The sequence below is a fragment of the Engraulis encrasicolus genome, chromosome 16, assembly GCF_034702125.1.
Source record: "Engraulis encrasicolus isolate BLACKSEA-1 chromosome 16, IST_EnEncr_1.0, whole genome shotgun sequence".
Lineage (NCBI taxonomy): Eukaryota > Metazoa > Chordata > Actinopteri > Clupeiformes > Engraulidae > Engraulis > Engraulis encrasicolus.
Genome location: NC_085872.1, coordinates 15,745,756 through 15,772,047, shown reverse-complemented (window position 1 = coordinate 15,772,047; position 26,292 = coordinate 15,745,756). Strand labels below are relative to the sequence as shown.

The 26,292-nt window shown below is 44.8% G+C and overlaps 1 protein-coding gene across 17 annotated transcripts in view; it reads right to left on the bottom strand.

Annotated features, from left to right (window-relative positions):
• dlg1b (discs large MAGUK scaffold protein 1b) overlaps positions 1–26,292 on the bottom strand; it is a 115,662-nt gene that overhangs the window by 2,149 nt on the left and 87,221 nt on the right. For 7 of the 17 annotated variants that reach the window (XM_063218843.1, XM_063218845.1, XM_063218850.1 and 4 more), the window contains 13 exons: positions 20,533–20,659; positions 14,955–15,111; positions 14,426–14,528; positions 10,037–10,151; positions 9,466–9,642; positions 8,230–8,296; positions 5,627–5,726; positions 3,542–3,583; positions 1,826–1,876; positions 1,559–1,660; positions 986–1,158; positions 556–665; positions 281–372 (listed from right to left, as the gene is read on the bottom strand). In XM_063218843.1, the coding sequence (XP_063074913.1) occupies positions 281–372; positions 556–665; positions 986–1,158; positions 1,559–1,660; positions 1,826–1,876; positions 3,542–3,583; positions 5,627–5,726; positions 8,230–8,296; positions 9,466–9,642; positions 10,037–10,151; positions 14,426–14,528; positions 14,955–15,111; positions 20,533–20,659 (1,416 nt within the window). Of the gene's footprint in view, positions 1–280; positions 373–555; positions 666–985; positions 1,159–1,558; positions 1,661–1,825; positions 1,877–3,541; positions 3,584–5,181; positions 5,216–5,626; positions 5,727–8,229; positions 8,297–9,465; positions 9,643–10,036; positions 10,152–14,425; positions 14,529–14,954; positions 15,112–20,532; positions 20,660–26,292 lie in introns of all 17 variants that reach the window. The other 10 variants (XM_063218857.1, XM_063218844.1, XM_063218858.1 and 7 more) reach the window with 5 other exon arrangements.

The window sequence follows — 26,292 nt, the reverse complement described above, 5'->3', positions numbered from 1 at the left end:
AAAGGTTTATTCTATATTCATGTTTAACTCCCAACTCCTGCACCCCTGTACAGCCAGCTGGTCCAGGATAGGCAAGTGCCGAATTACTGCGCACTGCATCCTCCCCTCGGGGGTGCGGACTCCGCACCATGTCAATGGGAGTCACAGCACAATACCGCTGGACTAAAGGACCAGTCCCATAGCCCAGCGCTACCGATACTGTATGAGGCTTTGGGAGGGAGGTTTACTAACGTTCCACGCCAACTCTACTAGTTAGCGTCCGTTACGCAAGCTCACTGACCTGTGAAGTGTTCGGTGAACTCCTGCTCCAGTTTCGTGGCTCTATCGAACGTCTTCCTGCCCTGCTCCTCAGTTAACCGCTTATTCATCTCCCTGACAGGGCAGATAGACGAACACACACACACACGCACACACACACACACAATAAAAGAAGGCAGTCAGGTGATATGCCCAAGTACCTGCGTGTCAGTTATATCATTGCAATATTTACACAAGCAAGCTAACAAACATTCTTCACAAAACCATACCGCTACTGCGTTCCATGGGAATACTTACATGATGTTTTCTACAGATTTTGGTTTGATGAAGATGGCGATGGGATAGAGCACCGCCACTTGCAGTCTCTTGATGGCATTGCCCGACACGTCTAGGATGCAGTGTTTGCCCTGAGCACAGCATGACCAAACCCAGACGTTAAAGAAAGAGGTGAAACAAACAAGTATATGAATAGAGGAATTTTGCACAATTTCTGCAGTTCACGTTACCATAATCTGTAACAACTATGACTAACACCGTGATACTAAACATTTGAGTGTGTTCTTATTTCTTAAGCATGGTCCATAAAAAGCACAAATAATTGTTTCCGGCCACAAGCTATGATTAAATCACCACATGCACCTGGCTTTCAACCAGGTACTGTGTTGTACTTCGCACTACTTAAGTCCATAGCGAATAGAGAATGCCCGACTCCACCCCTTATGCCCACCTTCTCGGCCACCTCTCTGACGGACTGCACGCTCGTGCCATACAAGTGGTTGTTGTACTGGCCCGCCTCGATGAACTTGTGGTCCTGGATGTCCTTCTCCATTTGCTCTCTGGAGATGACGAAGTGGTAATCTCGGCCGTCCACCTCATAGTCTCGCTTTGGTCGGGTTGTATCTGCCACCATGTCAAGTTATGATTAGCCACCATTATTATTATTTTTAAAAAATATATTTTTAGGGCTTTTTTTGCCTTTATTTCCAACAGGATAGTGGAGGAGAGACAGGAAACAAGTGGGGAGAGAGAGACGGGGAAAGATCGGCAAATGACCCGGGCCGGAATCCAACCCGGGTCGTCGCCAGCATAGCAACGTAATTAGGCCACGGCAGGGCCAATTAGCCACCATTATTTAAACTACATTGTCAAACAGAAGTCTGCAGTTGTAAGTGTTTTTAATGCAACAGCTGGAATCATAACAACATACTGTACCTGAACAAACAAAAGAATATAAAACACAGCTAAAAGTATTGAGGAAAATGACTGGGTGTGAATTAACATGGAGGAAGGAGGTACTCACGGGGCACACATGAGCCAAACTTGTCTGGAAACTCTGATATCAGGTCATCATTAACACGGTCTTTCATTGGGCCCAGAATAATCACTGGACGGGTGTAGTTCACTGGAATGCAGGACACAGCCAAGTCAATCCTTTCAAACTGCCAACTACTGTTGAGTGCCACATCAAAGTGCCCTTGTTGCTGGTGAGAAACTCACACACCCCTACCCACCTACTTGTACAGTAGTATTGATATAGCCATACTGTCATTTAGCCGCACTCACTCACCTTCCTGTTGGCTGACTGGCTCATACGACAGCACGTACTCCTCCAGGCCACCTAAAAATACAACAAGGCCACATTTAGATACCGTACATCATCCGGCATTTACAACTGTGCCCCTTTGTAGGCCCTAACATGTGTAGCATCCCTTCATGTCTACATGTGGTGCATGTTTGGCACTACTGTACATGGCCAGTTCTTGAGACTAAAGACAGTTGTGTATAACTGTATATGAATTATAGATGTTTGAAAACATTTGTGAACATAATGGTTGATGCATGCCATGAGTAGGGGTAGAAATCAATGTCTCCATGACGATATGTTTCAATATCGAATTCTTAAGGCAGCGATTCGATTATTTTCGATACTTAAGAATATGATGCGATATGATATGATACGATACAATTCGATTTGATTAAATTTTTTCCATTACTTTTCCACTTCTATTGTGTTATGGAGATGGCAGGAGCCAGCGATTCAATTATTTTCGATACTTAAGAATGCCCCACGATACGCTAAGATTCGATTGCCGGCCGTAGAATACATATCGATTATTATTTACAGCCCTAGTCATGAGGCTGTCATATACTCACATCTGATAGAAGTACTACACTTCGCTCCAAGTCCATAAACTAATCATTTAATAGTCCGTGACCATAGATGTAACAGTGTAACAGCATCACCAGTAACAGAGTGAATGTGTGTGTGTGTAAAACTGTGAATAGGTTAATGCGAAAACAGCAGGAGCATGCCAGAAAACAAGTGCTCCACACGCTGTTAAAACCAAGTGGGTGCTCCTACTGTACGTGCACCGCTACAGAACAGACCAAACTACTACAGTTGTTAACTCCACATGCGCAAGACAAAATATTAGGAGCTGTTTAATAATCCAACATAGGCCAACAGTGTTTAATCAATATGTTCTAATACTAGTTTAGAACATGTTATTTCTGGCTTTGATTAGTAGTTAGTTCAGCATGTTGCATACTGTGATCTAATGTTTTTGTTACGTCTTTCATGCAAATTCAAACAACAATCATGGCCTTCAATAACTCAGTGAGGAGCTTTAGTCCAACACAGCATAAATAATGCACATGTTCAATAAGAGGGTAATGTTCAATTGACAGGATTCTGGGGGTGGACCTCATTAATTTAAACACATTATGATCGTGGCACTGATTGGAGGCCTATTCACACGGAGAAATAGTGTGTGGCTTTGAACTGTGGTCCAGTGAGGCGAGCTGGATATTAATGATCTAGCAGAGCCATCCTGCTACCGAGGCGAGGAGGGACCGACCGGAGAGGGGAAGAGAGAGAGAGAGCACTGTTGCTATGGAAACCCCGGCCGTGGGCAGGCTATGTGGAGTGCTCCCACCACCCCCAGCCCTCCCCTCGCTTGATTGATTTTCAACTTCAATCAGTGTAGTTCTGTGGACGTAGGCTTCTACAGCCTTCGCAGCTCGCCTTCCTGCAGGATTACACATTTGCGTATGCGTGTGTTTTGTCTGTGATAAGCTCTTAAATACACAGTCACAGCATTTATTTTGTACCACCAATTGCATCTATTTTGTACCATTGCAATTAGTGTGTGAGTGAGAAAAAAATCATACATTGTTAGTGAAAACATACAGTATAGGCGGTAGATCGGAGACGGGAGGCATGGAAAAGGAGAGGACAGGATGGTGCGACGACATGTATGGGGCGGAAGATGAGGAAACTTACGGTAACTACTTTCACTATCGCTGGCATTAGAAGTGACATGCTCTGAAATCACAAGGGGAGGATGGATGGTCAGCAGCGAAAACACAAGGACACCCTTACTGTACAGCTGCAGATGAACATCTGAGTCAGGAGAACTCGAGGGAAGCAGTACACAACTTTGACCAGCAGAGGGCCTGCTACAGTAACTGAGACATACTGTAGCTCTGCCTGGGCTGTAGCCTTGCAGCAGCTACAGTACCACACACACTGCCTAGCCAAGCATTAGAGCTTAAGTACTCCCTAACTGACTGACAAGACATGTTCATACACAAACAATATTAAGGCAAAGATGTGCCAATCTGTGTTCAATGTTCACGCGCTCTGAATCTGTGCTAAAATTGACCGTCTTATTGATGCTACTGAGTTGATCTGATTTTCTGATGAAATGACAAAGTGATTTAAATATCAAATGCAAGAAAATTAGACATTTGATGTCATTTAAACACAATCGTGAAATAATGGTAAATAATAAATTATTTACTAGTATCTTAGCCTGGGCAAAATCCCTAGTGCTTCAAAAACAGACGTGTTTTTGAAAGAAGTGTTTTTGCTGTTTATTCATTCATCAGCATGATAGCATTTCAACCTTGCGGTCTTCCTCAGATTCACTAAAAAAACAACACTGGTTGTAGATAATTTATGAAGCGTGTGTTTGTGAGTGAATGAATGAATAAAAAGCAAAGATGAACAAAGAAGTGTGCGAACCTTTAAAAAAAAAAATAAAAAATTACACAAAGCAAGTATGATTGATTGAAAATGCATGCGACCTGGATGACTGGCTGACCAACTAAACAGGCCATACAATTCAGGACAAATGCATACAAATACTGAGCTGCAATAACTTACAATCTGTATGATTCAAACACAGTGGAATAAGAAGTACCCAGAAGACAAACAAACACACTACGCAATCTAAGCTAATTTACTAGCTATAAGGAAGAACTATCTGACTGAAGAATACAGTAGTATGAAGGTGATGCCTGGAGTGGAGGAGATGGTGGGGATGGTGTTAAAACCTTAGGGCCCAGATAGCAAAGTCCACCAGGATGGCCGAGAGCCCAGTAGAGGAGAGGAGAGGAGAGGAGCCCCAGATAGTGAAAGAGTGCCCAGCTCTGCACTACACTGGCCATTCCAACCATGTCAGCACGAGGCCACCACAGGACAGGTCTGGGCTGACACAATGACACAATGTTCATGAGTAATAATGTGTGTGTGTGTGTGTGTGTGTGTGTGTGTGTGTGTGTGTGTGTGTGTGTGTGTGTGTGTGTGTGTGTGTGTGTGTGTGTGTGTGTGTGTGTGTGTGTGTGTGTGTGTGTGTGATGTGAGGCAGTGGAGTGCAGAGGAGTGAAGGACGATGATCTTAGCACAGATATCTATTTGATTCGCTGTAACAGATAGGGAGAGGAGAACAAACAGATAAAACGGGTGAAGAGAGAGAAAATGGGGGGGGGGGGGGGGGGAGTGGAGTAATGTGACTGGGGAAGGAGGGAGGGAGGGAGGGAGGGAGGGAGGGAGCTCTGATGCAGCCCAAAAGAAGGTGTTGACATTGGCAGGGGAAGGGAAGGGTGTGGGGCGGTGGAGCACAAAGCTGAGAGACTTACTCAGGCCTCTTGAGAGCATGTCGTCTGGGTTCTCCTGTGGAGCGGTCAGCAAAAGAAGCACACGAGGGAGAGAACAGAACAGACAACCACAAGAGCACATGTGTTAAACTGGAGCAGGTTTCTGACTGGGGGGAGCAAGCGTTGGGGTTAGGGAGGGGGGGGTGTGACGTGTGAGTGACACCCCCATCCTCCTTCCTTCCTCCGCCAGCACAGTGGACAGACAGCCAACTTTCCAAGGCCAGGTTCAACCGCGCCAGCCAGCTCACTGTGGTTGCTGACGCAGAGGTGCCCGGTTCCCTACCCACTTGCCCTGCTGGTCTGGGCTCCCTGTCCTGTCTCTGCTTGCGTGACTGTACGGTACATGAGGATTCGAGGTGGGGTGGGGTACTGGGTAGAGAGTGGGTGTTGGTTAGCTGCAGAGGGGGGGGGGCGGCGCTCTACTTACGGTCCACATCGCTGGTTTCCAGCTCACTCGCCTCCTTGTTCTTGTAGAAAGGGAACTTTCGGGAAAAGAGGTTCTTTTTACGCTTGTCATTGATTGACTGCTGAAGAGAGAAGGGGAAAGGGAGGAGGGGAGGGAGGGAGGGAGGGATGGAGAGAGGAAGGACAGGGGGGGCAAAAGAAACAAACAAGGAGGAGGGGGAAAAAAAGAGGGATGTCTAATGACCGCATGGAGAAAAAAAATGAAAAGATGAAAACCCGTCACCTGAGACACTGGCTCTAGGACTCCCCCTGCAGGATGACCATGGACTAGCTACTATAGAATGCTCTGTGCAGCGTTAAACCCCATTCGTCTTCCAGCTGATATGCAGTCTACTGAAGTCAGAGTCTCTGCTTGAGATTTGGCTCATAATCTACGTCTGTAAAATTAGTTAATCAACATTTAAGCTAGTAGCGTTAGTAATGACAAATCTGCTTGTTATGGGTTATGCTACTGGGGCAGTTGAGTTCATGCATTGGTTAACATGGCTTATTTCCAAACCACACACTTGCAGAGGGGGAGCCCAGAGAGAGTGAAGAGTTGGACACGGGGTGAAGAGCAGCCAGGGAACAAGGCAACTGCCACTGCTGTCATACTGGGGCCTATACTACAAAGCTGATTCAGGAGTAAACCAGGTTAAGTTAAGAGGTAAATCATCTAATAGAGGTGTCTTCTACGTGTATTGGATGATTTACCTCTTAACTTAACCTGATTTACTCCTGAACCACCTTTGCAGTATAGGCCCCTGGAGTTACCGGTCCTCCACAGCAATCAGTTAGAGAAGAGTAACATACACATGGCTGAGCATGTGGCAGGAAAGTTTTAGTATTAGTATTAGGTGATGCTGCATACTAGCATGCATGCGCAAAAGATGTAGAAAGAAAGAAGAGTGGACTTATGAGCTTGAGTAGCTTGCTCACCAGGTTGCAGTCAACCATGTGCTACAGTAGTAGTCTTTCCCTAACCAGAAATGTATGCAAGTGGCACAGAAAGCAATGTTAGTTAGTGTGCACATTATTGCATAACAGTGGCCACTCAAGTCAATACTGAATAGGAAAGCTCATAGAGATGAAGGAGAAAAGGCAGATGGTGTGGAGTGGTGTAGAAACAGGAGAAAGAGAGAGGAGCAGAATCAGAGAAGCAGAAAGAGGAGTGGGAGGGAGTAGTAGGAGGTTTTAGGAGGAGGTTTCGGGAGCCACACCGTTGGTTGAGTGAGGGGGCAGAGAGTGGAGCAGAGAGGAGCAGTCCAACATCAATGGCAAGCGTATTCCGTCCTTCATTTTCCTCTCATGCATCTAGTGGTGACTCAGTTGGCAGGTTAGATTGTGTGCAGAGGGAGGGACGGAGGGACGGAGGGAGGGAGGCAGGTCGCTGAGGAGGAGTGGAGTGACCTCCTCGGCTTTTTATGCTTTTTAACAAAATGCGTTTCGTTTTGTTCAGTGCTGTTACTTTACTGAGAGCAAAATAAGGACGGCCAGTTGCGACTTGACACACTCAGCAATGCATGCTGTTAGGCCTGACGAAGGGAGCCATTCATCAGTTAGACTGATTAGGGCAGTAACTCTGTCTGACTGCACCAGAAATAACAGGTGGAGTATCGATAGTTCAACAGATGGTATTAATGACATATTAAATAGCATTAGGACAGACACCTGTTCTAAATATCTTATTTGTATTATGAGTATTAACTGACATCTTGAGTAATAACATCCTGATTTTTTGGTGTAGCTTTTACTTTTTGCTGAGACTGATGCCAAATTTAATCTCATTGTATCTTACCCCGTGCATTGTACTGAAAAAGTAACCTCAATGCATGTAAATAAATGTTATTGTTGTTTCCCAGTAAACAGCCAAGCACAAACACTATTTGTATCTGAAGAAAGACACAATGTCATAGACATCATAATAACGAGCAGAGAGGCCGGTTACCTATTGCAGGTTGTCCAATATACCTAAATATGCCTTAACCTGCTGTGCCCCATCAGTCATCCACATCTAGGGAAGAGCTGTGATGCAGGCTGTCAAATACAGTAGACTAGCTTTCAAGAATCTTTACATGCCTCATGCAGCCACACTCTATTGCTGGAAGCAATGGGAAACAGCTCGTCTTTGCTATAAAACACACTGATTGAATATTCAGAGATAATATAATTGCTTGAGTTGAAATTATGTCTGTAAAGCATATGATTTCTTCTATAAAACACACTTCTTTGATGAACACCAAAAGTATCCTCATCACAATAAAATTAAAATCAGGCATAATATTAAGAATGCTAAGATATTCATGATGAAATAATGTTCATGAATTACAATGCAGTAATTAGACATAAACAAATCTATCTAAATATGTAACTTGTTATTTTACAGATACACTATCATTTCATATTTATCACAATGTTGAAGCACTAAATTGGAAATATTTTTTTCCAAATTCAATATCAAACCAGTATGAACTACAAAATTGTACCAAATGAATGGAAACTCTCTTCATATTTGCACATTGCACTGCATGGTGTGGTGTGATTCACTGACAGCACAATGAAACCGGTATGTCTGGTAGGACTCACCCCTTTGTCTCGTGACTTGGCGTTAAACTTGACCGTCTTTAACCGCGCTCTCTCCTTCTTCTCCACCCTGCAGGGAGACAGTGTTTCCCATGAGCTCGCCTTCATTAAGGTATTTTAATCCCATGCTAATCCCTCCAACTTCACGACAGGGCCCACATACTGTACTTCCATATGTACCAAACATCATTTCACTGGCAAGGACAAAATTGAGGATAGCGTTTTGCTTCTAACACAGCTAGCACAATACCATACCAAATTGACCATTGTGAAAGTACAGTTTATGTTTACAACTAGAGGAATTGTTTACTATGACAGTATTAAGACACAGCGTTCATTCAATGTTTTAGGCATTGCTACCACCCTTGTGGAGAGAAATATAGCACCTACGCTATGTTAACGTGCTGTGAAAGGCAAGCCAGTTAATGACCTGCAAATAAATGCCCTGATTAATGGTAGCATTTGTCACAGGGCAGTGAAGAAATGATTACAGTAAATGTCAATCATAAATGAGGGGAATATACAAAAATGTGCCTTACTAATAAATGCATGAAAATGTTTTCTGAGGTTGTCACCATTTGCCTCGCAGCACTAGACCCATATCTGCAGCAAACAAATCATTTGCCACCTTCCTCAACTTTGTACGCTGCGGGTGTAGTGTGTCTAGGGAATGTATCCATATGTCTAGCACCCAATGTAAGCCAAGGTTTTGGGGTGTCCACTCATACTACTTTGTCAAGTGGTGAAGGGAAGGATCTAGGGAAGTACACGACATATAGCATTCCCTTATGCCCTGATGTCTGATTAAGATCAATGGAATGAGGAGCGAAAAACACTCTTAAAACTCCAAGAATGAGAGCAGTTGTTCACAATTTAACTCTTCGAATAACATGACCTGCACAAATCTTCAGAGGCTTTCTGTCCAGACATTTTGTGGAAAAAAGTTTGCACACTCCTTTGGATTTTTTCTTCTTTGAGTTTTTTTTTTTTCTTTTTATTTATTCACTTTCAAGCATGATGACGTTTCGACCTCTCAGTCTTCCTCAGAATCTGAAAATCTGGAATCTGTGGAAGACCGAGAGGTCGAAACGTCATCATGCTTGCTAGTGAATGAATACAAAGAAAAAAAATTAACTCAAATAAGAAAGAATCCAAAGGACTGTGCAAACCGTTACTTTTTTGTTCAGCACCAGGGATTGTGACTAACCCCACAAGTGCATTATGTCCAGAGTGACATACCTTCTCTTGCTAGGAATGACTCCCAGCTCCTCCACTTCCCCATCAGCCGTCACCTGTCTGGCTTGCCACCACTCATCATCTGATGCGTTCACCACGTGCAGAATGTCCCCGAACTTGAAGTTCAGGCCCTGGCTGGGCAGCCCAGAGTCCTTAGTTTTGTCGTAGTCAAATAGTGCTCTGCAACACAGAAACCACAGCACATTAGTATCAAACTAGATGGCATTCTCGTAGAAAATGCAAAAAAGTGGACTTGCCTTTTGGGACAGATGTTAGCAGTTTTATGGGGGAAATCAAACATGATATCTTAATTTAGCAAAGTAAAACTGTACATCCTGAACTGTTTGGCATACTTAACGAAATTATAGTAGCATAGTTAACATGGGTGCTAACTTAGTGTACAATGACATCAAAACACCATCACTAGGTGTCACAGCCTGAACAAGGGTTAGAATGCAGGACAGAAAACAGTAGAGGAAACAGAATCGAAACTGACTTACAAGAGAAAAACATGGAACTTGTATTGCGTGTATGTGTGGCTGTTGAAATGTTCAAGGCGAGTGTGGTAGCCTACCTGACGTAGAGCGATCTCTTCTGGCTGGTGCGCAGCGACCCCGAGCCCGAACTGATGCTGCTGTTCATCATTTGCTCCCGCAGGTCGTGGATCTTAGCCTCAAACCGGCTGTACTCTGCAGCAACACACAGACACAGGCGCACACGCACAGACAGACAGACAGACAGACACACACACACACGCAGACGCACACACACACAGATGCACACACGTGATTAAAAGTTACATTCTTTGGGTAAGTGTCAGTGTGCTTGCGATGTGGGGGTTTATTAGAATGATTGGGATACTATACATCACTGCAGTGCAAAATGTTTCAAGAAAAAAAGGTGCCGGCCAACACACACACTCCCCTTTGACATACCTTTCATAAATACAGTGGTATAAGAAAGTTTGGGCACCCTTTTGGAAAACCATCCCATCGTTTTATCTCTCGTTGAGCTTTTGAAGCAGCAATTTTATTTCAACTTATGTTAAACCATAGGGAAAGATTGTTATATTGATTTATAGTTGTGATATCACTGTATCTAGTAGTATCCTGCAATTACATTGATTTGATTTTGTAGTCAACAGGTGTTTATATGATTTGGTAGCCAACGTGTATTGCATGACATGTGTTGGCTTAACTTAAGCAAAACTCAGGAACATGTTTTTGAATGACACATTATTTCAGATGACCACAGGACAAGACCCCAAAATGAAAACCTCTTAACCATTTGTGCTTTAATAAGACTACAGACTCTAAAGGCCGATGGAAAAATAAGCTAATGTACGATCATGTACAGACTTATCGGTGTACTGTGTAGATAACAAAAGACTGTATATGGAAAAGGCACATGGGAAAGGGAAAGGCACCAGAACTGATTTGATTGTCAGTGGAAATGACACTGACACATTCATTTCGAAGCACAGCAGCTGGGCAACCAGAACTGGGATTATGGGCTTGTTATGATAGGAAGGCAGTCCAGTCCCAAGTTAAACTACAAGGAATACACACTGCAAATATTCAAAACTGCTGTTTAAAATGTGTAAATGCGACATTACTTTGCTCTGGGTGACGTAACAGTAACATAGCACGTGTATCTCGAGCCATAGCGACCAGTTGACGAGCCATGGTGACCAGCTTAACAACGTTGTAGGAGCGGTGTTGAACAGCTGATTCGAACGCCATTGTTGCGTTGCCCAGAACTTTTTTCCCTGCCTGGAACAAACTCCTTGAACAGCAGCAGGGCACCCAGAACTGAAGCCAAACAAGCACTATGGAGGGATCTCCTGTTGTTGATGTTGCTGCTGCTGCTGCAGCCACAACTATGTACATGGCTGGGGGACACCAGTTATTCTGTTACCCCCACACCACCCTAAACTCACCCCCACCAGGCTGGCTGTGAGGGGCATCTGGTCACTGAGCTGAGCCTATAACGAGTGGCAAGGCAGAAGATCTGCTTCTCTTTTTCTTTTTTCCCTAATGGAAAGAGTGAGTGGACACCGCAAACAACGCAACCTGAGCTGTGGCAGTAGAGAGCAGGGGGGCGCTGACAGAGGAGCGAAGGAGAGGGGAGAGAGAGGAGAGAGGGGGGTAAGGGGTAAAGGACGAGATAGGGGAGGGGAGAGGGAGGCTGAGGGAGGTGGAGAGAAATCGATTAGACATAGAGAGACATAAGGCCCATTTATACCTTACAGTAATTACGGAAACGAACGCTTTCACAATGTTCCGGGGGTCGTTTCATCCGTCAGTTTGTCCGTTGGTCGAGTGCTTAGCAATCCGGTTACTACGGATAAAACGGAGCAATACCAGAGGAATCCGTGGGGGGCAGTGTAGTGAAAAAGACACCAATTCACAAAACTCAACGAAGAAGAGAAGTATTATATCTAAAAGCGATACAAATAGTAAAGGGAATAACCTGTGAGTTTGGGAAAGGGTATATTTCCATTACCATGCTAGCCCAGGTAAAAACATGGCTCATTTGTTTACATTTGGGCTCGGAGGACGCTCGTTTTCCCATCAACAAACCTAAATGGCCAGCATAAACATCATTACACAAATCTTTAAGCTGTTTCAGTGTGTCTGGACATTTTATTTGGGCTAAATAGTTTGTAAAAAACAAACACAAATCTGCCACAGCAACTGTCCATACAGGTACATAGCCAACCGACTCTGCCCTCTAGAGGATTAGGCAACATCAATTTTACGGACAGAGGTATGAATGCAACTCCGGGAGCAACGGTTGGCCAGGAAAGACTAATTTCACCCGGTTCTGTAGTGTATACAAAGGCCTATAGACAGGGACAGCATTCCAATGACTATGAGTATTCACAGAATAATGACTCAATAATGACTGAATAATGACAATGACATCAAGCCAAGAAACAAGGAGAACAGGTAAGACTTGATTTTGTGAGAAGCAAGGGGAATCATAGTAATTGCCATGCCAGACAGGCAGTTTGAAGAACTGGACGAAACAAAGGCTTAGATGGAGAAACGTCAATTTCATGTCTGTAAGAACATTTTATGGCACAAGAAACACTGACATCTCTTGGACCAATAACATTGATGACGGCATACATCAGACCATTGATGCTACACATCAGATGACGACTGACGACAGTAACCAATGGTTCTGGCCCTGCACCACACAGTTAGATGCAACATCAGAATCATCCTAGCATCTCAGGCAGTTTCAAACCATCTCAAAGATAACGGACACTGAAGTCAATGAATCTCTGTTCGGAACCAGATCCACAGCATTAGCAGTCATAAACAACAGTTAACTGTGTACAGTTTACATACTGTATCACCTCCCTGAATGAGAGACACCATATCAGCCATGTACAGTACTTACCCTACAGCGGCAGGAGGCTGGTCCTCCCTGAGGGGCTCAGTGGCTGGCTGTGCAAGCAGGCCCATCTAGCAGTGGCTTCCACTAGACTAGTAATGGTCAGGACCCCAGCTTAGGAACACTGGGCATGCTCACTCTATAGGACACACCCACATTCTCTTCTCCTCATGCTATTCCTCCTCCTCCTCCTCCTCCTCCTCCTCCTCCTCCTCCTCCTACCTTTAGCCCTCCCCTTCAGCAATACTTCTGCACAGAACACTGTCCATTCCATCGATTTGGTCACACTGTATCGCACATGTTAAGTGCTGAGATAACTTAACGGATGTTAATCCTGACCATGCAAGCAAAACCTTGAACAAAATGTTTTAAAACAACTGTGCTTAATATGGCACTTCATCACAATGTTATGGAGGTCTTTCCAATTATTTTTGACATGCTAATTTAAAAAGCATAGCATCATAACAATAATTACCACTAATATCAGTGGCAATAATACATACAATATGATATCTATGTTGATCCACACTTCAAGTGCTTACTCCATATACCAAGATGTGGCAGATGCAGGAAAAATAAACACAGACCAGACCGCCACCTATCTGAGACTAGGTATTTACATGAAGAGAAGCAGAATGATGTAGTGAGACACATAATGGAGTTCGATGTGACTTTGTTCCTCTCCAGGGCCAAACAAACCCACAGTGATGTGTGAAATGCAGACAATCGTTGGGGAATTAACTATACAGCTGCGCGAGTGCAGTGAGGCTAGCACAGCACAGGCTATGCTATACAACACAAGTAGATTACCAGAGACTCAGAATTATATGACTCCCTCAGTTTCCACACATTGGGGCTTGGTAGGTGGCCAGATCAGCTGACAGTTACTGCTGTGGGGGGTTGAGGATGTCAACACTGTATCTGTGATCAGCTCAACACCCGATACCTGCTTATTCTCTCTGACCCCAGCACACCTCCTCTGCCCTTGTTTTTAATTGTTCGTAACTTCAGCTACTAAAGCAGTCAGTAATATGGCACCGTAAGCCAGACTTTCCTCTACTCATCAACAACCGTTGTGGGTATACAGGTACATGGGATGCTACTGTTGGTAGAATGTGTACGTAGATACAGGGGTGTTACAGGTAGGTCTTTCAGGCCCAGAACAGAGCCGGTGCCCGCACCAGTTACGTTCGGCACTAAAGTCAGAGATTCTCTACTCTCTCTGCTAAAGTGCTTATCTGCAAACCTCCCGTGTTCATTCTGGGCTCTGAACTTTTTCCGTACGTGATTGTGTTACCCGGATTAACCTGCTGACGGCCACGGTGTCGTCACGGTTCGCAGAGAAAAACACATTATTTCGCGGTTCGCATTGCGAACCAACTTTCCGGTTTGCGAACGCTACTGTGGCGTGAAAACGACGGACGGTTCGCGATTCGGTGCGGGAACGGGCACCGGCACGGTTCTCAGTCGGCCTGAATGCGCTAAAGGTGCCACATATACAAGTGTGTTTGTGAGGTGTGTTGGTGCCATGATCAGCCCTGGCTACTATGCTGCTCACCCTCTGGTCTGTAGTGGGCCACGATGGTCACCGTCTGCCCGGCGTTCTTTAGTGCTGCTGCCGCCTGCTCGTGCGTTGCATTGCGCAGGTCTACCCCATTTACCTACAAAGAAACAACACAGGCCACATTTATGGACCAGTGGTCACATCAGCAAAGTAGAGTAAGGTCAATAATACTTATCTTTATTACTTGATAATGGAATCATTCATAACATGACATTTTTATGGCACAAACTACTGTATTTCACTGCAAGTGAATCTGCAGAATATTACATTGCTGAATGTGTTGTGTTTAACTTATGTATACATTAACTATAACTGAATCACTCGTAGTTTGTGTTACTAGCACAAAGAGATAGTAAAGCTTCAGAATATTACATTGGTGGTTGTGTTGTGTTTAACTTATCTATAAATTAATTATAACTGAATCACTGATAGTTCATGCTACTAGCATGAAGAGATTATGTTAATTGACACTGAAGTTTCAGAATATTACATGGGTGGTTGTGTGTGTGTGTGCTTCACTCACAGACACCAGGCGATCTCCTTTCCTTAGCTCTCCGCAGAGATCTGCGGGGCCTCCGGCCAGGATGAAGGAGATGAAGATGCCCTCCCCGTCCTCGCCGCCCACGATGTTGAAGCCCAGGCCCGTGGAGCCCCGGTGCAGCACCACCTTACGAGGTTCCCTGGGGAGGAGCAACGACAGGGGACACAGGAGAGAGCGCTTAGGGTATTGATAGCTATGTATGTGTGTGTGTGTGTGTGTGTACTGTACTCTACAAAAAAACACAAAAAACGAACACTTCTTTGCATCGGCACTTGTTGTCCTGTATTTCCTGTGCACTTTGTATCTGCTAGTGATGCTGGCTATGATTATGTCCTTGTTAATGATAGCGCTGCTACTTAAACCCATTTTAACCAGGAGCAGGTGACAGTCTATAGCGGGCAAATAGCTCTTGCTCACACCCATGCATGAGCGAGGATTATGGGTTGTTTGATGAAGCTCTCTTAACCCAAGCGCATAAAACCATGAAATAAGTTGCCTCATTTTGCATGAGAATGTGTTCATTCAGCTCTAACATACCCACATTTTTAATAAAAAAAAACCCTCAGACCTCAAGAGCCTGAATGCAGCGTATACTGTATGTCGCTCCAGGCATTAAAGGTCAAACAATGTATACGCAGCATCAGGCTAAAATTGGTTAACTGAGGACAAAAGAGCAAACGTGTCCCAGTGAGCTCTTTCAGCAAATGCTTTGCAACATACTGCTTGACCAGGACTCCCTGGCAGAAGAGACTTTTAGTCTCAATGGGACAAAATCCTGGCTAAATAAAGGATACATTAAAATGAAAAAAATACTGTAGTGCTCACAGGTCCGTTGTGAGAAGCTGGATCAGGAGCAAGAGGGAAGAAAACATTACCCTTAAAACACTTTTTAAAGACCTGAATATAATTCATGACAAGCTATTGCGGTCAAAGAGAGGCATATGCAAAAGAGGCCAGCCTGAGGGAGTGCATGTGCTGAACAACATCCCCGTCCTGTAGATGATGGTAGATAAACGCCTCTTCTGCTTTGTTATTAAAAGTGATTGTTATCTACAGTATTTGTTGCCAGTGGCAATCTGTGCGTTATCTCTTGCCTTACTACAGGTGAGCTTCTCAAGATGAAACACCAACATGCCCTTATACCCTGAAGGAGGAATGACAATTAAGGATGTGTGAGGAATAACAGAGGAAGGGCGTATTGATCTGGATGAGAGCTGTTTGTCTTGTGGCTCCTCTGACTGCAGGATGTTGATGTTCCATCAGTTGTCCTCCAGAGGGCACTCTAACTTGAATTGTGCCACTTGCTCTACTAGTGCAATGCATACACACACAAAAAATCCATGACAACCAGAGCCAACCAGACCACAGAGCACAGCCATCTAAAGCCCAGACACAGCAACAGCGCTAGCGTCACTGCAAAGTCGCAGATTAACTCAAACAAAATAAGCGTTTGCAGCCACATGGTGTCATAACCGTCAGTGCAAAATCATTTCATATTATAGAATAAATAAAATCCTAAAATCCCCTGTGACGTCAACAGGACGCTGCTGGTGTAGATTCAATGGTACCTTTCATGCGTTTTGAACATGCCCTACAATTCCAACTGTGTATCTAGATGGACAGTGCAATTAAGTCGATTGTACCGTCAACTTGTCCATTTGGTTTGAGCTCTCTAGAGAAGCATGATACCTTGTTGACGTTTGACATTTGGCATTTGATAAGATATGCAAATTGTTATTGCATTGATATTGCAATTGCAATTGATATTGCAAATCCTGTCATTCGAGAGGATTGTGAACAGGAAAGCACATATAAATACCAGCTACCTGATATGAGACCTGAGAGAGGAGGAGGAGGAGGAGGAGGAGGAGGAGGAGGAGGAGAAGAAGAAGAAGAAGAAGAAGAAGAAGAAGAAGAAGAAGAAGAAGAAGAAGAAGAAGAAGAAGAAGAAGAAGAAGAAGAAGAAGAAGAAGAAGAAGAAGAAGAAGAAGAAGAAGAAGAAGAAGAAGAAGAAGAAGAAGAAGAAGAAGAAGAAGAAGAAGAAGAAGAAGAAAACAAAAATGTAGAACCCATGTATACCTGTACATTAAACACAATTAAGGAGGCTAATGCTATCTGACCAGAAAGACTTGAGCTTTCCGTCTGACCTCTCCACTATGTCCAGCACAACCAGCACACTGACTGCACACACTTGAGTAGTACCTCTCACCAGCCTTCCCAAGTCAGAGCTCTGCACAGTCTTGAGTCCACAATAAGCTTGATTAAAGCACTACCTCTGGGCACAGTCATGCCCCTGATTTACAACCACCCTGAAATTGGCATGGAATTGGATCACGGCTGGGTTGCCAGGGGAGAGAGGATGGATTGTGCCCCCCCCTCCCAGTCGGAGCTCCTGTCTCCTCTGCCATGACTAGAGGAGTCTTGTCATCGGCGGCACGCCCCCTCGCCTCGCCTGCTGCACATACCCCCCCCCCCCCCCAACGACGACTCCCAACCTCAAGGTCTCAAGGGAGACGATTGGGGAGCGAGGAGGCCGTAGTTCACTCTCTGAGTGACAGCTACTCCATTCTATTATCATACGAAGGCACGCGGGACGGAGGAGGGATGAGGCGATAAAGAAAAACGGCACGACCTTGAGCAGGTGCTGGGTGCCAGACAAGCAGGCGGAGAGGGTGAGAGGCGGAGAGAGAGAGAGAGAGAGAGAAAAGGAGGAGGCTTGAAATGAATCACAACAGGAAATGTGAAGGAAAAGGAGCAACTGAAAGAGAGAGCAATGAGGGAGGGACAGCAGCATGGAGACAAAGAGGGAGATAGTGTGAGAGTGAGTGAGTGAGTGAGTGAGTGAGTGAGTGAGTGAGTGAGTGAGTGAGTGAGTGAGTGAGTGAGTGAGTGAGTGGGGGCAGACAGGAGAGAGAGAGAGCGCGAGAGAGAGCGAGAGAGAGCGAGAGAGAGAGAGAGAGAGAGAGAGAGAGAGAGAGAGAGAGAGAGAGAGAGAGAGAGAGAGAGAGAGAGAGAGAGCGAGAGAGAGAGAGAATTGAATTTTCAAAACACCTTTATTACAAATTCTTGGAATACAGAAGCACAAAAAGCGAGAGAGAAAGAGAGAGAAAGAGAGAGAGAGAGAGAGAGAGAGAGAGAGAGAGAGAGAGAGAGAGAGAAAGAGAGAGAGAGAGAGCGAGAGAGAAAGAGAGAGAAAGAGAGAGAAAGAGAGAGAGAGAGAGAGAGAGAGAGAGAGAGAGAGAGAGAGAGAAAGAGAGCAAGAGAGAGAGAGAGAAAGAGAGAGACAGGGGGTGGTCTTTGGAGGCTTAAATTATGGAGCTTCACCAGCCTGCCACTGCGTACCTGTAAATCTTTCATAACTTTATCTTGCAGTGGTGCCAAGAGCCCAGGGAGAGTGGGAGTGAGAATTGGAGAACGGGACAGAGAGGGTGGGGAGCACAACAACAATGTTTGGGAGCTGCTTCCTCTAACACAACTGCAACTTTATGGAACATAGCCTGTTCTCATACACTGTGAAACACAAACTGACAAAAACCTTTGGAGAACTGCCACCGTAAGAACCAAAATGTGCTACGAGTACAGTACAACCACTGCACAGAAAAAAATAGTGTGGCACATCTCATGTCAGGGGGGGCTTGGCTGGAATCTACCGGTATGTGGAGGGCTCATGGGAACTCTTTTTTATTTTTTATTTTATCTCAGAACATTGCTAATAGAAATGACCAATTGGGATTACATTGAAACATCTCAGAGAAAGAACAAAAAATGTGAGGTGTAAACCCTCAGGCACTGTTGAGATAGTTCTGTCGTCATGTGCCATCCATCCCCACAATATATTATTGATTTTTAAGCATTATATTACAGATGTATGGAGGCTCTTGTCCCCGATGAACAAATATAGCAATTGCCTGCTGGTTTCCTAACCCATCAGAGACCATAGTAATGCGTCTGAATACATGTTGATGCGTCTGAAGACTGCTTTTAAACCTCCTTACTGATTACACAGCGAAAATATTTTGGAGCAACACCCTAAAACAATGCTTACTTCAAGACGGTAATGTTTGCAAGCCTGAGTAGATTAGATATCGCGTTTCATGCATTTAATCAGACATCATAGGGTCGCATTTGCACGGGATTAGAACTAGTTTTACAGCGGGTAATTTCTCCGGACTGCTTCACAGGTGGTAAAACTCGGTAAAGTTTACCGATATCCCCGCTATCTTTACTGACATGGCGCATTCAGACGTGGTTATTATTACTTTACCACAAGTCTCCTCATTAAACTAGTCCCGTCAGAGTACGGCTTTAGAGAGAGGGGGAGAGAGAGCGCGCGAGAGACCGTGTGCTCCGTGTGCTTGGGTGTGTGTGTGTGTGTGAGCGAGAGAGGGAGGGAGGGAGGGAGAGAGATTACTTTCAACTCACATATATTGGTTAAGATTATAGCCTAAAGGCGAGGAAGTAGCGCATCCAAAACTAAGCAAGCATATGTTGAAAACCTCTCTTCTCCGCTGAATAAATTGGAAGCATATCCATAGTAGGTAGTTCTAGGCTAATTGCATCCGTGATTGCTTTCCACCTTGCTCCACTCCTGTGGTAGGGGTAGAGTAGTTTGTTTAGCATTTTCTCCGCGAGATGTTTTCGTTTCAAATATTGAAACAAGATTGTAGTCCTGCTACAGCTTACGTTACGACAACACTGTCATTCACAATTTACAAAGTGGTATTGTTTGGTTCATCATTGGCAAAACGATAGGAGGTAGTGTCACCTTTTTTGAACAGGAGCCCGTATTCCTCACCCGTTTCACTATATCTCTGTCTAGAACTATTTCACTCACCACGTTTATTTGTGCATGTAATAGGGGAGGAGACGCAGAGAATGCACTAGGTAGGTCTAGGCATGTCTCCGGAGGTCTTGGCGAACATGAACATGAAATGCGTGTGCTGTGCCCTTGGATACATAAACTGCATAGGGACAGATGATTTTTTTTTTAAAAACGGTATAACGCGATTTCTCAAAAAACAAATCGATTTGACGTTCAAACTCGATTTTAAAATCGCATCGATTTTTTGCCCAGGCCTAGTACACGACAAACATGTACTTTACGATCAATAAAAGTGAGGTGACCAAAATGTAATACACATTTCATCAACCATGTTACATGCATCTTACTCAAAATGCTAGAAGTTTGCTTGAGATATTTAACAGCTCAAAACAGCTCATAGCCCAAATTATGTATAAATCTACTGGCCAATGTATTCTCAACAGAAAAATCTGCTTCAAGAGCTGCAGGGACAAAGCAAAAAAAAAGGTACTTTAATCCATATGAAGCATTGCACAACGCTTGTCAAAGACACATCACGCATCCCACTCACACAGACACAAACAGTATTACAGTATACTATTCATGCAGATACTTTGGCTACAGTACATGTGCAATAAGCACCCAGAGCCTGTGTGTGTGTGTGTGTGTGTGTGTGTGTGTGTGTGTGTGTGTGTGTGTGTGTGTGTGTGTGTGTGTGTGTGTGTGTGTGTGTGTGTGTGTGTGTGTGTGTGCTCATACCTGCTAATGTCGTCATCCCCCAGCATGGGCTTGGGCGTGGGGGAGTAACGGCCACTGGCGATGGGAGGCATGGGTTGTCCCAGGTAGCTGGGGGAAGTGATATGGTTCTCCATGTGTGTGGAGTAGGCTGAAAGAAAAAGACCAAATGATTACTGTGTGAGTGGGAAAAATAGAGAGATGGTAAAGGTGAGAATGACAACAAGAACATCATTTATGTCATAATATTTAACCAATTGATGCCTAAAGCAGCCAAAAACAGCTGCTCATTGCCTGAGCCCTTGTTGGGAAAGTTGCCCTCAGCCTATTAAAACCTAAATATCTCAGCCTGTGATGCACATAAAAACATGAAATAAGTTGAATTTAAACCTAAGACCCTTGTTTTGCAATAGAATGTGTTCATTCAGCTGTAACATATCCACATTTTATTGAAAAAGCTAAAATCTCAAGATCCTGAATGTAGCGCACATGTCGCTCCAGGCACCAAAGGTCAAACAGCAGTATATGAAACAGGTACAGAAGTGAATATAAACCGAAGTCTTTGCTACAGATCCTAATTATTTCTACAACGAGTCATCAGGCTGAAATGAGTTAATGCACAAAATATTGTCCTATATACTCTGCATAGGGATGCAAATGATTAATCGATTAATCGACTTCAATCGATCAATGCATTAATCGATTAAAAAAACATTCATCGCAATTAATCGCCAATTCAACTGACAAGAGACCCAGGTGAAATGGGCATGTAAAGAGTGTGTGTGAAGAGGGGTGTGAATAGTTGGGAACAGGGCTCTAAATTAACACCAGCCAACTGATCAAATGCTGGAGAAAAATCAGTTTGGCAAGTACAGAGGACCAACTTACTAGCCACTTTCACCCATTAGCGAGTGTGTGTTTGGCTAGTAAGATGATGCATCACCAGTCAAAATGGCTGGTAGATGTTTAAGTTAATTAGGCTAGGAATATTTAAATCAGTTTAAATAGAATTCATTGAAATGTAGTGTTTTTTCTAACTTTTTAATTGAAATGTTTAGATTTAGTAGGTTTTTTTTTTTTTAATTTTTTAAAAATTGACATATCGGGGGGAAAACGCTGCTAATCAATTAATCGTAAGTCGATCGATAAGGCAATCAACTAACGATTAAGGAATTGATCGATAATTTGCATCCCTAACTCTGCAAGCATGATTCAACCAGATAGAAGAGGATGAAAGAGGAAGAAAAGCATTTGAAAAGTCATGGATGTGAAATGGAGGCCCGACTGGGAAATTCCAACTCCCATTGTCATTGTGACACAGCACTCCACAGCACACAAGTGCACACAACGAAATTGCATTTATGCCTCACCCGTGCAAGGGGGCAGCCCCCAATGGCGCCTGAAAGGGAGCAGTGCGGCGGGATGGTACCATGCTCAGGGTACCTCAGTCATGGAGGAGGATGGGGGAGAGCACTGGTTAATTACTCCCCCCACCAACCTGGCAGGTCGGAAGTCAAACCGGCAACCTTTGGGCTACAAGTCTGACGCCCTAACCGCTTACCCATGACTACCCATGTAATATCAAGGTGTGTAAATAATAGTCGATATTGATGCATCGATCCTACGGCCGACCATCGAATCGAATCGTATCACATCGTGGGGCATTCTAAAGTATCAAAAATAATCGAATCGTTGGCCCCTGCCCAGTTCCATAGCATAATAGAAGTGGAAAAGTAGTAGGAAAAAATCAAATTGAATTGTATCGTATCGTGTGGCATTCTTAAGTATCAAAAATAATCGCTGCCTTAAGAAATCGAATCGTATTGTCATGGAGGCTGTGATTTACACCCCTAGTAATATCATGGCCATATAATATCAGTATTGGTGCATTTATTTCCAGGTGTACTGGGCGACCTCTATACTGCATGCCTGTGACACATTTAGTTCCTCCAGTTAAGTAACCCTCCTGTCTGTGGCGCCTGTCCAGTGGATCAACTCTGTGAGGGGCCGAAAGTGATCCGCAGCCCAGAGCTGTCCTCACTCACCTCCCCCAGGGTGGTCAAGCTCTCCCATTTCATCGGTGTGTGTGTGTGTAGGTGTGTGTGTAGGTGTGTGTGTGTAGGTGTGTGTGTAGGTGTGTGTGTGTAGGTGTGTGTGTGTGTGCGTGCGTGCGTGCGTGTCCAACCAAACTCTCTGACAGACTCAAACACTCCATAGATATCAAAATTACAAAACAATCATGAGACTACACAGGCATCGACTCAGAAACACTCCACTAGCCTTCACACCCTTCACTTTCCCTCCTCTGACTGTAGCTACTGCTAAGTGTGAAACTAACCAGTATTGATGGAGCGAGACTAGGCAACCCACTCACAACATGATGCAATGACCTGAACTGGGGCTGGGAACTGGAACTGGGAGTCTAGGACTTGTTCCATGCACAGCACCAGGCCCGCCAACAGGGGGGAGGACAAACAGGTATGTTGCCCTGGGCCCAGGGAGATAGGGGCCCCAGAATTGGATGTATTGGGTAAAGGGCCCTTTCAGATGACTTTGTCCTGGGCCCAGTGAAAGCTGTCAGCGGCCCTGCACAGCACAGCACGGCACAGTGACTCAGTGAGTGACAGTCACCGTGCCACGCTTGCTAACGCGCTAACTCTCACACATTCACAGCCCACTGCCTGTGTGTGGCACTGCTGCTACGAGCAGAGAGCCAGAGGCAAAGCTAAGGGGGTTTGTATGGTAGAGGTGTTTGTGGCGGGGGCGGGGTGGATGAATACAAATGAAACCCATTCTGAATTAAATTAATCATCACTTGTTGGATGTCCATGATGACGCACTGTTTTTCACACATTTGGTGAGAAGTCTGTGAAACAACTAAACCATTTAGCAGGGAGGGGGTGAGAAATACGTTCAAGAAACGCAGAAACACCTATGAGGTGTTGGTCTGTCATACAGAAGAAAAAAAACACACAGTCATCCCAGTAAAATAAAAGAGGCATCAGATGTCCATGTATGGGCTGTTGCCTTTGAGAGTCAGGAAATGTTATCCAGCTCTGTTCAGATTGCCAGTGAGTGTTTCAGTGGTCCTTACTGAGACGGGATATCTTTTCATTGGCTTGTGCCAAGCAAGTGCCTCGTTTCCACCAGTCAATTAAATAAAAACTGTCCATAACGTATAAAACTCTATGCCAATCACATTGAATCTGTGGTGGGGATCGGGGGGTGGAGACTGGGGGGGCTTAACTGCTTGTGCAATGTGATTCCATGGGGTGGCGTAGTGTAGTGGCAGTCGGCAAGTGCTACTGTAGCTCGAGCGAGGCAGGCAGGGCGCTGAGCCAGTGCAGATCTCTCAGTGCCGTGCTGCGCAGTGCTGGACTGTGTCGGTCACAGAGCAGGGCTTAGTGAGGACCTGGTTTCACCCGCGGGTACTCCACCAGGATGGATGGAGGGCGGTAGAAAAGGCGAACAGATGGTGGAATGCACGCTCACTGCTTGTGGAGAGAGGAGCTATAAAAAAACGATGATAATCTACCCAGATGAAGCAGTCCCTTGAACAATACTGTACAGTGACTATCAATCAGGTGAAAGTCAAATGCCAAACACGACACCAAACATGATAGAAAATACACACTTGATTACAGGCATGATTAATTCCTCACTTTGGACCGAGATACAGGTGGCCAGTGATACTGCAGTCATAGAATGTATGTAAGAGATTCCTCTGATGAAAGAGAGAGTATCTTAAGACACTGGCATCAATGTCACAGTCGGCAAAACACACACACCAGCAAGCCACTGTGCACTTGGGCATGTTTGTTGCCAGTCTATACATGGGTTCTAAATGTTTGTTTTCTCCTGACTGCGAGAAACTAGCTACGTACAACTCAACCTCTGATTGTTGGAAACCGCTGTCGGTCAAAACATTTGCTCACATGGTTGGCTGCCAGTGCCTTGCCCCTCCTCACAACACCGTGTTGATTAAAAAAAAAAACATCTAGGCCTTTTCCTTGCACTAAGGCTCTCAACCGACTCTTTCGTTGGGAAACCCTCCGTCCAGGGTGGGTGGGCATGCCGGAACCCTCTGGTCTTTCCCCATTACACATATTGCACCCTGCTGTGCATTAGTATATTGCTGTGTTGGATTAGCAGTGCTGGCACCACAGGACCACGTGGTGGCCACAAGGGCTCCTGATTGAATTTGTCCTCTCTCCTTCACGCCTCTCAAACCAGCGCTGCTGCAACATCCCTGTCAAATAATGGCTGCAAACAAACAGCACTTGTGAGTCAGCCTTGCGAGGCACGGAGGCGGACTGCGTTGATGAAGATATTGGTGGAAAGGGAAGGAATCTCAGTCAAACTGCATGGACTGGATCTCAAATGGCGCACTTGTGCACTTCGAGCACTATGTTTCAGTGCGTAACTAATACGGCATACGCACTGAAACATGAGCACAAAATGCACAAGTGCACCATTTGAGATTCAGCCATGGACTTGCTATGTGCTGCCAGCAGCACCCTCATTATAACTGTCTGTGACGTACATTATGGAGCAAATCATCATTATAGCAAATGCAGCCATCGACACACCTTCACATCAGGGGTGCCTTTCTCGACAGCGTCTTTGCAAACCAGTTAGCAACTTGGTAGGTTGCCTATGGGAAATTATAATAATTGTATTTGTATAGCACTGTATCATACAAGGGATGCAACTCAAAGTGCTTAACAAATGAGAAAAAAAACATAATTGTTAGAGATGGATTTAAAAGGAGAGGAAGAGAGGAGAGGCAGAGATAGCAGGAAGGCAGAGGAAGAAGAGATAGAAAGAGATTGTAGAGTCATAAGGTCAACGTAGGTTAGGACCAGGATTCTTAGATGCGTAAAGTCCATAGTGGCTGGTTCTAGCATAAGTCATAGATAGTTACGCAAAAATTGGGCGCTCAGATGCTAGTGGCATCAGGGGTGAGGAAAAACTCCCTTTCGCTTGAATCATAGTTTGTAGGGGGGGGGAAAAAGCTCAATGAGGTCTGAGAAAAAAAACCCTATAGCCAGGAAGAAACCTCAGGCATTACATTGCACCCAAGTAAATTTCTAACTCAGTTAGCAACAATCTTTTCCAGAAATGGGGTCCTGATTTTCTGATGGAACACAACACAGCACAGCACAGCACGGAGTCTTCAGATTGGTCCCACTATTTAAATAGGTCCGGGGGTGTCCATATTAACCTTCAGGCCTGCTCCCTGAAGATTCATGGCCTTGGTCCATTTCATCTCATTACCAAACTGTGTCTAATGCATGCTTTGTTCCTGCGCAAGACCTCATAATCACTCGGCGAGATCAAAGGAGACCTTGGGGCCCCCCGCTCCCACCCAGCATACAAAAGAGAGCAGCAGTGGGCAACACTGGCCCAGCTCCCCCATTTAAAACTGCCCTCACATCCCGCCCACCCCCTTCACCCACCCCGTGTGCCGGGCACAAATGTCCAAACGCAATAGGCTAGGACGGAGGGCTTTTATTTTGAAGATGAAAGATGCCCGACTGCTGCAGCTCTCAGAAGGGACGGTGATGGAGGTGACCCTTTCAAACGTTAGCTCGAGCATTCGCTGGCTGGCTGATGAAATAACATTGAAGTGATGGACTGTTTCACCCAATTACACATGTCATCATCGCACCACACACCCCTAACGCAGCAGCAGCAGGGGCCAAGATGAAGGCAGCCATTATGTTGATGCTATGGAAATCTGCCGACATGTCTTGTTTGATTGTTTTGTTTACCACATTAGCA